This window comes from Petaurus breviceps, unplaced genomic scaffold (genome assembly GCF_028583685.1).
Source record: "Petaurus breviceps papuanus isolate PSGF00001 unplaced genomic scaffold, PetGlider_PUasm1.0 90925, whole genome shotgun sequence".
Lineage (NCBI taxonomy): Eukaryota > Metazoa > Chordata > Mammalia > Diprotodontia > Petauridae > Petaurus > Petaurus breviceps.
In genome coordinates, this window is record NW_027187380.1 from 32,472,886 (window position 1) to 32,485,436 (window position 12,551).

Sequence of the window (12,551 nt, forward strand, 5' to 3'; positions counted from 1 at the left end):
GAGGGAGAAACAGAGACAGAGAGAGACAGACAGAGAGACAGAGGGAGCCATTTCCCTAACAAGACTGGAAGGTCTTTGAACAGTTCATTTCTATGTACTTATCTCCCTTGATAAAAGCCCCTTTAGGGAAGAGGATTGTTTCATTCTTTTCTTTACATTCTGCATGTCTAGCACGGGTTGGCCTCTTTGCTATTATCTCCAATTATCCTGATAATAGTTTGTTTCTCATATCATTTTCAGGTTCTCTCTCTCATTACATTATGAACTTCTTGAGAGCAGGGATCTTTCTTTGTATTCCCAGGGCTTAGCACATAGTAGGCATTTAATAAACATTTATTGATTGAATGATTAATATATGCTCAATTGATTGATAATCTTGTTAGTGCCTCCTAAGCAACTTTCTGCTCACAAAGGAGTACTGATTCCAAGGTATAATAATAGTCTTGAGGTTGAGTGAAAAGAGAGACTGATGAGACTTAATCATGATTGAGATCTGAAGACCATAATAGTCACAAAAGATGGGCATACTCTAGTATGATAATTTAGTTTACAGATTAAAAGTTGATTTATTGGTTAAATATTAAGTTTTATTAAATTATTAAATATTCTGTTATTAAATAAGTCTATTACTTTTTTTTTAAGTAGAAAGAGCACTTGATATAGAGTCAGAGATGTGGGTTGGAATCCTGACTCTGCTACTTGCTAACTGTATGACCTTTTGACAAGCAACTTAATCTCTCTGGGTCTCAGTTCCTGAGTGTTTAAAATAGGAGGGTTGGATTAGAAAGCCTCTAAAGTCCCTTTCCACTGTAGGTCTATTGTAGATCTAAATCAATGGATGCTGAATGTGGACTATGTTTTTGGTACTAGAAAAGAATAAACAAGTTAGGCATGATCAAGGTATATCGGTCAAATGGATGGTTTGGGAATGGAAAACAGGGTCTTTGGTGTCACAGGGATCAATGAGATATCCTTGTTTATGTCATGCATTTGCTTAAATAAACTTAAATGTGCACCTGATTTCTTTCCTGACATAATAAAAGCTCCTTGATGGCAGGGACTGTCTCATTCATGTCTTTGTATCTCTATCAATCCGCATAGCAGCCGGAATACTCACTGAAGCACCCTACTCTAGACCGAAACTTCAGGGACAGAGTTTCAAGATTGTGAAAGACGGTTGATGGAACTTTGGGATCAAGAGAACGGAAGGAAAAGGCTGAGCTTCCCAACTCATTTATTTGCACAAACTGTTCTCTCTTTGAAATCTCCCCACAAAGGGAACTCTTTGGCCAGGGAACTCTCCTAGGAATATAGATTCAGAACTGGAAGGGGTCCTCTAAAGTCAGTTAGTTCAAGGCCTTTATTTTACAGATGAGTAAATTGAAGATGAAGAGAAACTTGACCAAGGTCACAATAGTCATAAGATTCAAGGCAGGGATTTGAACCCAAGTTTTCTGATTCCAAATCCAGTATTTTTTCTCTGCTGTAATATGTTGCCTCTTTTTCCTAACCTGGAAACAAATAGCCATCCATCTCCCCCACCAGGCACAACCTTTATGTACTGTGTCTATCCCTTTTTAACCTTTCCCTCCTTCAGTCGCACTTGCATCCTTTCTATCCTGACACCCTCTCCAATAAACCCTTGTCCCTTTGGAGGTGAAGGGTCTCAAGATTAACTATAGGGTGCTGCTGGCTATGGTCTTCCCAGTAAAGAGATAGCCAGTGGGTAAGGACATTCAGAACACGATACTTGGGAACCTAAGGCATAGTTTACCTTTCAGAAATCACCCATATTGCTTAAGAACACATGGCCCTTTGGTCTCTTTTCTATCCATCTGTGGGAGACCCAGAAAAAAGCAAACAACTGAACGCAAAGCAAAAATAAGCTATACACTCACCTGATAAGGAGATCCCGCAGATAAGCAAACTCACAGTGTGTAGTATTTTCAACTAAGGGAAGGAAATAAAAATTTACTATTAAAAATTGAGAGCGAGAAAAAAAAAGCCATCCCTACACCCCACCCCCAACACACTCGTTATAATTACTCTTGAGCAGGAAATTGAAAATGGGATTTCATTGCTAAAGCAATAGCATTTTTAGGAAATGTTCACTTTGTTCTGTAGGCTGTTTTTTCCTTAGATATGCACACACCCAAGTATGCATAGTCACCCACTCACCCACCCACCAGGGGATAAATCCAAATACCTGTCTCCCACTCAATACATTTGTGCTTGGACAGACACAAATAGATACACACACACACACCCCCCACTTGTACACATTATTAATATTTTCATAAATCTGTCAGGAATCTTTTTCCCTTTCCTCAGTTCTCTTGTAATTTCTTTTTCTAATCATGGCTTTTCTTTTGAGACCCCAAGTAATTTCTAAAGCTGTTGACATAATCTAATGACATAGATTTGGCCCAAGGGGAAATAGATAGTTGGAGGTGGGAAGGGGGACATTTTGAGAAACTACAGGCAAAACTTCTGCCTTATATTCTTCTTGCTTCACATACAGTTTAGGTATGGGGGCAGGGGAGTAGATGGTCAGACTTGGTCTGGAAACTTCATCCACTCACTAAAACTAACAAGGATCAATCTTTGACAGAAAGAAATGTAACATCCTGGATTAAACGACAATTCATATGAAGAATATCTGAGATTTTTAGTTGATTCAAACCTTAGTAGTGCAGGTATGGCTACCAAGAAAAGCTATTGCAAACTTAGATTGAATTAAAGAAATGCAGTGTCTAGAGAGGAAGTTATAGTAACTCTGTGCTGGTCAGAAAACATGTGAAGTACTGTGTTCAGTCCAAGGACACTGACATACTATTATTCGAAGGGAACTAGATTTCTAGAGGAAGTCAGCAAAGTGAGGTCTCTGAAATGTACTCCCTCTTTACCTCTGCTCCTTGGAATCTCAAGTCTCCTTCAAAATTCACCACAAAAATCATCTCCTTTACGAGACCTTTCCTGATCCCACCAGCTAGTAGATTCCCACACCACTACCCCCCAAAATTTACCTTGTATATTTTCTATATATTTATATGTGTATGTTTTTTCTACTCCCAACATTGTTTGGAACATTTGTTGTTCAGTTGTTTTTCAGTCATGTCTGACTCTTCTCATGCATAGTAATAGTTCCCTTTAGCCGCCGAAACACCTTTAGCCACCCACTACTTAGCAATTTTATTTTAATTGGACTTTGCCTCTTCAAGTTCAATGTTCCCCAAACAGCCTTAAGCACAGTGCTGAGCACAGCCTTGGCTACTTGTAGGCTGACAATCTCAGGTGCAAGTTCTCAGCAATTTCCTGCAGTTTCCAATGTCAGCCATGAGGGGGCAGCAGAAGCATCACAATGAACAAGTTATTCTTAACTTCTGATTTTATTCCCTTTTTTCTACCCACCCCCACCTTCTCCACTCCCTTTAGCCCTCAGTAAACAGGTCCTCTATAAAAAGAACCTTAATCAGAAAAATATCTTTAGGAGGGAGGAGGGACATAGGAGGAGATGGACTGGCTCAGCCTGTGCACCACACCCCAAGGAAATGAAAAGCCAACAGACCCAGGATGCTGCTAGGACCTCGGGGTGGGGGGAACCCTGATCCTCTCTCCAGCATGTGTATGTAGGTGGACGTGGGGAGGAGAATCCTAGAACGATTCTCTTCCAAAGGACAGGGATGGGCTTGAATTAGGATCCTAGCACAGGGGAAGAAGGTCTGGAGAAGGGAAGATTCTTCCTGTCTGAAGTTTTGGAGGATGTTGTTGGAAGTTTCCTTGTCTAAGAGTTGGGCATGTCAACGTGGCATTTGGAAAATATCCAGACAGTTAAAAAATATACCCACAACCAACAGATCACACACATATTCTTTCTCTCTCTCTCTAAAGAAAGGAACAGAGGCAGAACAATGCACCATGTTTTCTCCACCCAGCATTCAGAAAAAAGCAAAGACAGCCCCACAGTCAATAAGAGCTAAAACAAAGGAAAAAGGGTCAGTATTCTCCCACTCCCTCCTCCAGCCACAGCCCTTTCTCTAGGGCAGATTTCTGGTGGATTTTTTTCTGTCCAAGTATGGGGAGCTCAATCTACCTGTGAAATGTCCCATTTCCTATTGCAATGGAAGACTGTGGCAATGGGCTTTAGTTAGTAAGTTTCTCCAGAAAGAGTTTAATAGACCTTATTTGTCCTGACAAAAATTTAGTAAGGCCGACAGGATTGGGATCTTATGCCCCATCAGACCTAGTCACGGATAATTTTCATAGGATCATAGATTTTGAACTGGTAAGGAACCTTAGTGGGGATCTGGTCCAACAGCCTCCCTCACTCTCATTTTACAGAGGAGGAAACCGAAGACTCAGAGAGGTGACATGATTTGCCTAAGATCACACAGCTAAAGAACAAGTGGCAGTTCCTTCCAGTTTGTATTCTACAATCCTATGTATTGCTTTTAGCTGTACTGCAATGTGACAAGAGAGGGTTCCACCAGAATGAGAATATGGAGTCACTAGAAAGTGATGGCACTGTACAAAAAATTTATCTATATTTTTTTAAGAAAGTAGGGACCAAGATAGTTAAATGACTCGCCCAAGGTCAAACCCAGGTCAATGGTACAGTCTCCCAAAACTCATTTGAGCCATTCATCTCAATTTCCTCAGTGGAAACATCATTTTCCACTGGGACTGAGAGTCGATATTTTAATCCCAGCTCTGCAACAAGAGCTTGCTGTGTCTGGAATCATTCCATCTCTCTAATGTTGTAATGTTCCTTTACAATGTAAAGGAATTGGATTAAATCAGGGGTTTTTAACCTTTTTTTGTGTTATGGACCCCTTTTGGTTGTTTGAGAAATCCAATAAATATCTAAGAATAATGTTTTTAAATGAATAAAATAAATAGGATCACCAAAAAAACCCAATTATACTGAAATATAGTCATGAAGATAAATGTATGTATGTATATATTTTAATTTCATGGACCTCAAATTAGGATTAGATGATCCCTAAAGTGCTATGGATCCACAGAAAGAAAGTTATTTATCCAGAGTCATGAAGCTAGTTTGTGGCAGAATTAGGATTATAACCTAGTTTGATGATCTATCATGTTTCCTTCCCAAAGGATGTCTCTGTGGTACTGCTTTCTCCTAATCCAACCTCAACTACCCCTAATGTTCACCCACTGGGAAGAAAAAAGAGAAACAGAAAAATGGCTACCTTCAATGGTGCCCCATTTAGTCTTCCTCCCAAGGATCCTTTTCCCATTCACCTGGTATTCATGGTCACTGCCCACAACAGCAAATGGAATCATTTCCTAAAGAAGAAAAAGAGGATATGACAGGGTTTTAGTAGCTACATTAGAGAAGTCCCATTAGTTTGCCCAAATGCCCCACAGATGGGGGAGCAGGCAAACCAGTTTTTCTTGGTAAAGATCTGTTCTACCAAGTGAGAAACTTCTGAGCTCAATTTTTCTCCAAAACCTGAGGATAGATTATGAGGGCAAAAAGGTCACCTTCCCACCCCCTTACTTAGTCATTAGGAGCACCAGTTCCAGTTGGGGCAATTTTATATGAATGAGTCGTCGACTAATTTACTTACTCTAAATTTCTCATTGACTAGTCTGTCTTCTGGGTCTTCATCAAATTCTTTCTGGGGATATACATCAATACCATTGGACAGCAAGTCAGCAGTGATCTGGAGTCAGGAAGAAAGAAAGAAAGATAGTAAGTACATCAACCCAGAGAGAAGAGGACAGCCCCTGGGTATTCATACCCCTGTATACCATGTGTCTCCATTCTATGTCCATCTTCCCTGACCTAAGAGAGAAGAGAATGGGCCATTTGCCTGGAATTATCTGCACTCCTACATTTTTTTCAGAGTAGGAGGGAGTAGTCTGGCATCCTGGGAATTTTTCCCACTCTGCTTTGTGAACACAGAATGGAGCAGAATAACAGAAGAAAAGATTTTTAGGGCATCTTTCCTGAACTAGATTTGTATCATTCCTCTCCAGTTTAGAAAAATTCCTGAGAAAATAATACAGGATCCATAAACCCACCCAAGAAACTTTCAAGCCCTTCCATCATTAGGCAAAAGGTTCCAGCTGCCCACTTACACCATGGTTTTTTTTCTCCTTTGTATTTATGCCCCACCCCTCTTGCCTTTCACCTTCTGCCAGATTATAGTTTCTCACAAGTTTAAAACTCCATAAGCTTGTTCCCTGATTGAAAGAAGCCCTTCTATGAACATCACATTCCTAACAAACTCATCATTCTGGACACCAATTCTATCAGATGGAACACATAAAATCCCTCCCAAAGGAGAAATAAGTGAGAGCTTTTGAAGAACTTTCCAGATTTTTGCTGAGGATCATGGGTGTGGGATGTGCACCATGTACCAGATCAAAAAGTTGTGTTCCTTTTTCTTTGTAATGAACCAGGTAATGGTTCTTGTCCCCCAAAATCATTTTAGCAAATGATAAGATTCTGTCCTTTCCCTGGGAGCTATTCTTTCCTTTTTTCCTAATAGAAAACCAAAGACTCCAAGAAATTTAGAATTGGAGGAGATCCTTTATAGGTAAAGAAAGGGGCCTAAAGAAGTGGATTGATCTTTCCAGAGTCACAAACATAGTGAATGGAAGAACCAGGGATTTAAATCTGAATCTTACTTCACTATACTTCTACATATCAACAATCTCTAATCAATGATCTAATTTACAAATCCAGTGGTCTTTATTCAGTTCTGATCTTTCTCAGCCTCTCCTCCTAAATGTTCTCTCTTCCCTCAGTTTTTGTGACACTGTTCTCTCCTGATTATTTCTTCCTATCATCCAATCACTCCTCTGTCTCCTTTTGCTGAATCATAATTCAAAGAATTCCCTATAACTAAAGGTGTTCCCAAGGTTCTATCCTGGACTCTCTTATATTCTACACTCTCCTGGAAACCTCATCAGTTATAACAAACTTAACTATAATCTCTATGCAGAAGACTCCCAGATCTTTACATCAAGTCCTGGGCTACCCCCTGATGTGCATTACCAATTACCTCTGAGACTTTTCAAAGTGGATGTACCATGGACACCTCAAACTCAACATGTCCAAAACTGAACTCGTTATCTTTCCCCCAAACATACTTCCTCTTCCAACTTTCCTATTTCTGTCAAAGGTACCCCCACCATTCTGGTCTCCTCGGTTGTAATCTGCACGTTAATGTGGACTCTTCACTCTCCCTTACCCCTCATAAACAGTTGCCAAATCTCAACATTTTACAAACTCTTTTTAATCTGACTTCCTTCCCTCAGAATTACAGTTATCACCTTAGTTCACACACTTACCAACTTTCACCTAGATTATTACAGTGGCGTCCTACCTACCACCAGTACATTATGTACACTGCTAGCTGAATAATTTTTCTTAATGACCATGTCATTCCCCTTACCCAAAGAGTTCTGGTGGTTTCTTATTGTCCCTAGGATAAAATATAAACTACTCTGTTTAGCTTTTAAAATCTTATGTAACCAGGCCCCAGTCTATCTCTTCAATCTCAATGAATATTATTCCCCCTCTTACACTCTGCTATCTAGTCAAACTGAGCTTTCTCTTTGTAACTTACTCAATACACTCCACATCCAGTCTCCCTTCATACATGGAATGCACTTCGCTCCTTACTTTTGCCTCATAGAGTCCCTCACTTTTTTAAAACACAGCTCAAGTATCTTCATCCCACTACCCCCTCTCTCAATGTATGTATGTATGTATGTATGTACACATGTATGTATGCACATACTTGTTGCTTCCTCCATTAGAGTACAAGCTCTTTGCCTGCAGAGAGACTGTTTTATTCTTTGTATTTCTATCTCCAGAGCTTAGCATTGTGCCTGGCACACAGTAAACAAAAAAATGTTTGGTGATTGATTGATGGTCTCAGAAGAGGCCAAAAGTTTGCTTCTGTACCAATATTTCTAGATAAGCCTGGGATAAATAGGCACCATTGTTCCCAGGGACAGAAATCAAATTTGTGTCATTCAAAGTGAGAGGGCAATGATTAGATACTTTTCAGAACATCAACCTGCCAAAAAGCATTCCTTCTTACCAGGTACACATTCAAAAACACGATGGAATGTCCCCTGCCAAGTCAACCCAGCCCATTCCCGAGAAGTTTGGACACTAGGCTGGTTATCAAGCTATTACTATTTTCACTTCTAGAACAGTGAAAACAGGGTGTATTCTTGGCTGCATCAAAATATCTCTTAATATATGTCTATATCTTAGGGGAAAGTCCCCTAGTGCCAGAGACTGAAAGTATAATCTTGATTTTTTTAAAGACAGAGATGAACCTTCATGGACTTTCTTTTCTATCCAATGAAAAGCAAGCAAATGTTATCTGTGACTCCTGTTTTTTTGGCTTCATTCATTGGGAGCAAAATAGCCCAGTTAGGCATTGAACCTATGATTTCCTCAGGGTGGGGATCTCCCACTTCCAATTCAAGTTGGCAGCTTTTCTAACACTTATCTTAGAGTGGTGCTTAGAGCAGTAAGAAGCGAAGTCATTTGCCCATGATCACACCACCAGCATGTATCTATCAGAGGCAGAACTTGAACCCAAGTATCCCAGGTTCCAAGGCTGGCTCTCTATCTACTTACTGAGTCACGCTGCCTCTCAGACCAGAGAAATCCATGGAGATTGGATCTGTGTTTTATCTCCTCTGAAGTTCATATTCAAGTTCTCACTTTACATAAATTCGCATTATACAAATTCAACTTTACATGAAGAATTCAGAAGGAAATTTGCATTCCAAAAAACCACCTATGTTAATGTCACTGTACAAATGCTATGCACTCTTACATGTGAGTGCTCCTTCTCTGTTCCTGCCCCTTGACTTGGCTCTCCACCTCTTACCCCTTCCCCCTAAAAAAACCTCCAAAACAAAAGAACTAATGGGTGGAGAGACCAGCACCGTGCTGTATAGGAAGCTAGGCTTTAGATCTGTGATGCCTAAAAGGGAGACCTTTGCCCTGCTCTGCCCCTTACCCACATATCCAGCCCCTATCTGGCTGGCCCCAGTCCCCTATGTTCCTCCTTCTTCTGTTTCTCTGTTGCCAGTCCCCATGTGTCCTTAAACCACATGCTGACTGCCTCCCTCCCAGGTGGGTAGCCCTCTTCCTGCCTCCTTCCCTCCCTTTCTCTCTCTTCCTCAAGTATGCAGGCAAATTCACATTAGGTAAAAATCACAGAAGTCCACTTAAGTAAAGTGAAAATTGTCTTTACCACCTTTTCTCAGAAGCCCTGTGTGGTCTCCTTAAAAAGCCACAACCTCAAGTGGAGAGGGAGGTGTTGCCATGTGGGAGTACACAGAAGCCACCATCCCCGGGGCCATGTTGATTGGTGTGGCTTTCAAGAGCAACATAAGAAACTGTTTGGAGATGAAAGGGCTTTCTCTGCCTGTCCCATGCAATCCCTATGGGCCAAGACTGCAGGATTACCCTGGGCTCCAGGCCAGACATTCAGTTTGTCAGAGCTGCCTAAGGGGAGTGGGGGGTGCAAGGGAGTCATTGGTAGGGGGAGGGGAGAAAGCAAGAAAAATGTGGGAAATCTGCAAAGTCCTACCCTTTGTTTGAAGTAGTCTCTTTCTTCCAGCGTCAGGGTGTCAGCTTTTGCAATGACTGGGACGATGTTGACCACTTTGCTCAGACGTCGCATGAACTCAATATCCAGTGGTCGGAGACTAGAAATGAATAATTTGACTTAGATGGGGATGATCAGAAAAGGGAGAGAAACAACAGGGGTTTTAAGCTTCCTGGTCATGACATGGCAAGGGGAGAACATGATGCAGCTACCCGTCTGGGCCAAAGCCTGTTTTCTATTGTGTTTAGTTGGGGAGGGTTAACTCAGTTGGGTAGAGCATGGTGCTAATGAGGCCATCACGGATTTGATCTTCATTCAAACCAGCTTGCTTTTACACAGAGGAAATATCATGTTCCTTGGCCAAAGGCTGCACTCCTAGCCCTAGCCAGCGGCCTTCTACTCTGCACCTTCCCTGGGTTACAAGAAGACCTATGGAATGTGGATAGTTCAGCAAAATTTATTTATTACCCTGTACCCAGTGTCATCCCCCCCCCGCCCAATCCAACATAAGACCTTTTTGAAGCTTAAGTAGCCAAAAATGTAAGTTTAGTTGGGTTTTATTATTGTTTCAACTTAAATTCCAAATAAATTATTAATGAAGAATAAAAGGACTTTTAAAAGCACTTTCAGAAAACAGAGGATTTTGTGTATCTCAGATGTACCCATACTCAGCAATCCTGTTCTTCCATTAACCTGGTGATGAGATGAGGGTTGCTAATCTCCTGTGCCTGTCTGTCATTGATCCTGAATGGAAGGCTACTGTGGGGCTTTTTTATTGGGAGAAGGGAAAGCCAACAAAACAGCTGGGGGACATAATAAATCAAGCCTCTTTCTGCCAGGTCACCTGGACTCCATCCAAAGGATGCCTTCCTTCTGGCTCTACCCAACATGTCTTCATTCTGATACAGTGATGCCCTTTTTCATCTCACTCCCAACACCCTCAAGGATGAAATATTCTTTTTACCATTACTGCAGGCACCATTAGCAGAGTCGGAGAGGAAGAAAATGTCTCCAACCCCTGGATGGCTAATGCCACCACCACTCTCCTGGCTCCTCAGACTGTAAGCAGACCTGCTTTTTGGGGGTGGGGGAGGATACAGCCTGCAGACAGCCGCAAGGACTATATTCCTACTGTGGCCTTGGGACCTGCTAAACAGCACATAGAGAGTAAAAGTAGCCAAAGCAAACTAGCACAGGCCCAACTAGAATGTGGAAGAAATCAGCCTGGGCTTAAAAAGTCAAGTAAGAATTGTGAAGAAAAATGAGGTCTTGTCTTAGTTCTACCATGTACTTGCTGTATGATCCTGAATAAGTAATTTCTCCTCTCTGAGTCTCCATTTCCTTATCCATAAACTGAGAAGGAAGGATGGATCAAATAACCTTTATTTTTTGTTGCAGGAGCGGGGGTAGGGGTGGGGGAGGAGGCAAGCAAGTTTAAGTGACTTGCCCAGGGTCACACAACAAGCAGGTATCTGAGGCTGGATTTGAACTCAGGTCCTCCTGACTCCAAGGTCCATGCTCTATCATTTCTCCATGTAGCTACCCCTGGATCAAATAATCTTTAAAGACCCTTTCCAGCTCTAATTCTATGAGATTCAAATGGTTATCTCACAATGCTCCTTTCTTCCAACAACAATAGCAAAAACTAGAATTTATATAAAACTTTAACATTTGCAAGTCACTTTACATCTTCTTTCATGTGTTCCTCACAAAAGTCCTGAAAAGTAGGTGCTGTTATTATTATTCCCATTTTACAGATGAGGAAACTAAAATTCAGAGGTTGTGACAAAGTCACATAGCTAGTAAGCTTCCTGATTACAAATCTAGCACTTTATCCCCTGCATCATCTAGCTGCCTCAAGGAAACCAAGGTACTAATTACTGCTGTTAATTATTCTTGTTGTTATTATTATTTCTCTGCCTTCCAGCTATCCTGAGCAACAGGGATGGGAACACATCTCTAGCAGCATATATGCAATGAGAATCAGAATCTCCAATGAAAAATTAGCAGTCAGATTAGGGTCCTTTTCACATTTCCCAGCTTCTCCCTTGCAGCTACCTTTATCTAGATCATTAGGTCTCAAAAGGCTTACTGCTGAGTTAGCCAACAGGGCTACTTGGGAGACACAAGATTAGTCACGGAGCTCTGAACAGGCAGGATAGTTTTGGGGTAAATGGATGAAACAAAAAGGTTTTATTAAACACTTCCTATGGGCCAAGTGCCGCAGAGAGACAAAAAGTGAGACAGTTCTTTCTTTCAAGCCCTGATGGGCAGTTAGCAAAGCCTGGTGTTCCTGACCTAGAGGCCCTGTTACTATCCTTGGGCATGTGGTTCTCAAACCTGGATATTCTTTTTTTTTTGGAGGGGGGAAGGCAGAACAATTGGGGTTAAGTGACTTGCCCAAGATCAAATGGCTAGTTTTTGTGTTAAGTGTCTGAGATTGCATTTGAATTCAGGTCCTCCTGACTCCAGGACTGGTGTTCTATTCACTGAGCCACCTAGCCACCCCTCAAACCCAGACATTCTTATTGACCTGGGGAAGGAGAGAGGTATAGGTTGGTTCTAGGTATTTACTTTCTCACAAAAGCCCCAAGTTTGAGCTCCTGTCCTCTTGCCAGGCTCTTTTCTATGGCTGGAATACTAAATGGTCACATTCATTTCCCTCCCCATCCCCCGCCCCTCAAAAAAGATTTCCTAGATAAAGCTGACAAAAAGCTATTCTGGATGGCTAGAGTCTTTAGATTTGAGTTAGCTTGGGTGAGGGAGATGAGGTGTTGGAGAAAGGTGGGTACAGAGAGTTTAGATATCCCCCCAATATAGGGTTTTGAGACAGTATGATTTCTCACTTAAGAATCAATGAATCAGGGTAGCTAGGTGGCACAGTGAATAGAGCACAGGCCCTGGAGTCAGGAGGATCTGAGTTCGAACCCAGCT

The 12,551-nt window shown here is 41.5% G+C and overlaps 1 protein-coding gene across 6 annotated transcripts in view; it reads right to left on the reverse strand.

The window, feature by feature from the left end:
- The window catches only part of SEPTIN9 (septin 9), a 363,859-nt gene that overhangs the window by 3,136 nt on the left and 348,172 nt on the right, over positions 1-12,551 (reverse strand). For 5 of the 6 annotated variants that reach the window (XM_069076743.1, XM_069076747.1, XM_069076745.1 and 2 more), the window contains 4 exons: positions 9,600-9,717; positions 5,595-5,690; positions 5,214-5,310; positions 1,899-1,950 (listed from right to left, as the gene is read on the reverse strand). In XM_069076743.1, the coding sequence (XP_068932844.1) occupies positions 1,899-1,950; positions 5,214-5,310; positions 5,595-5,690; positions 9,600-9,717 (363 nt within the window). The remainder of the gene's footprint in view (positions 1-1,898; positions 1,951-5,213; positions 5,311-5,594; positions 5,691-9,599; positions 9,718-12,551) is intronic. The other variant, XM_069076746.1, reaches the window with a different exon arrangement.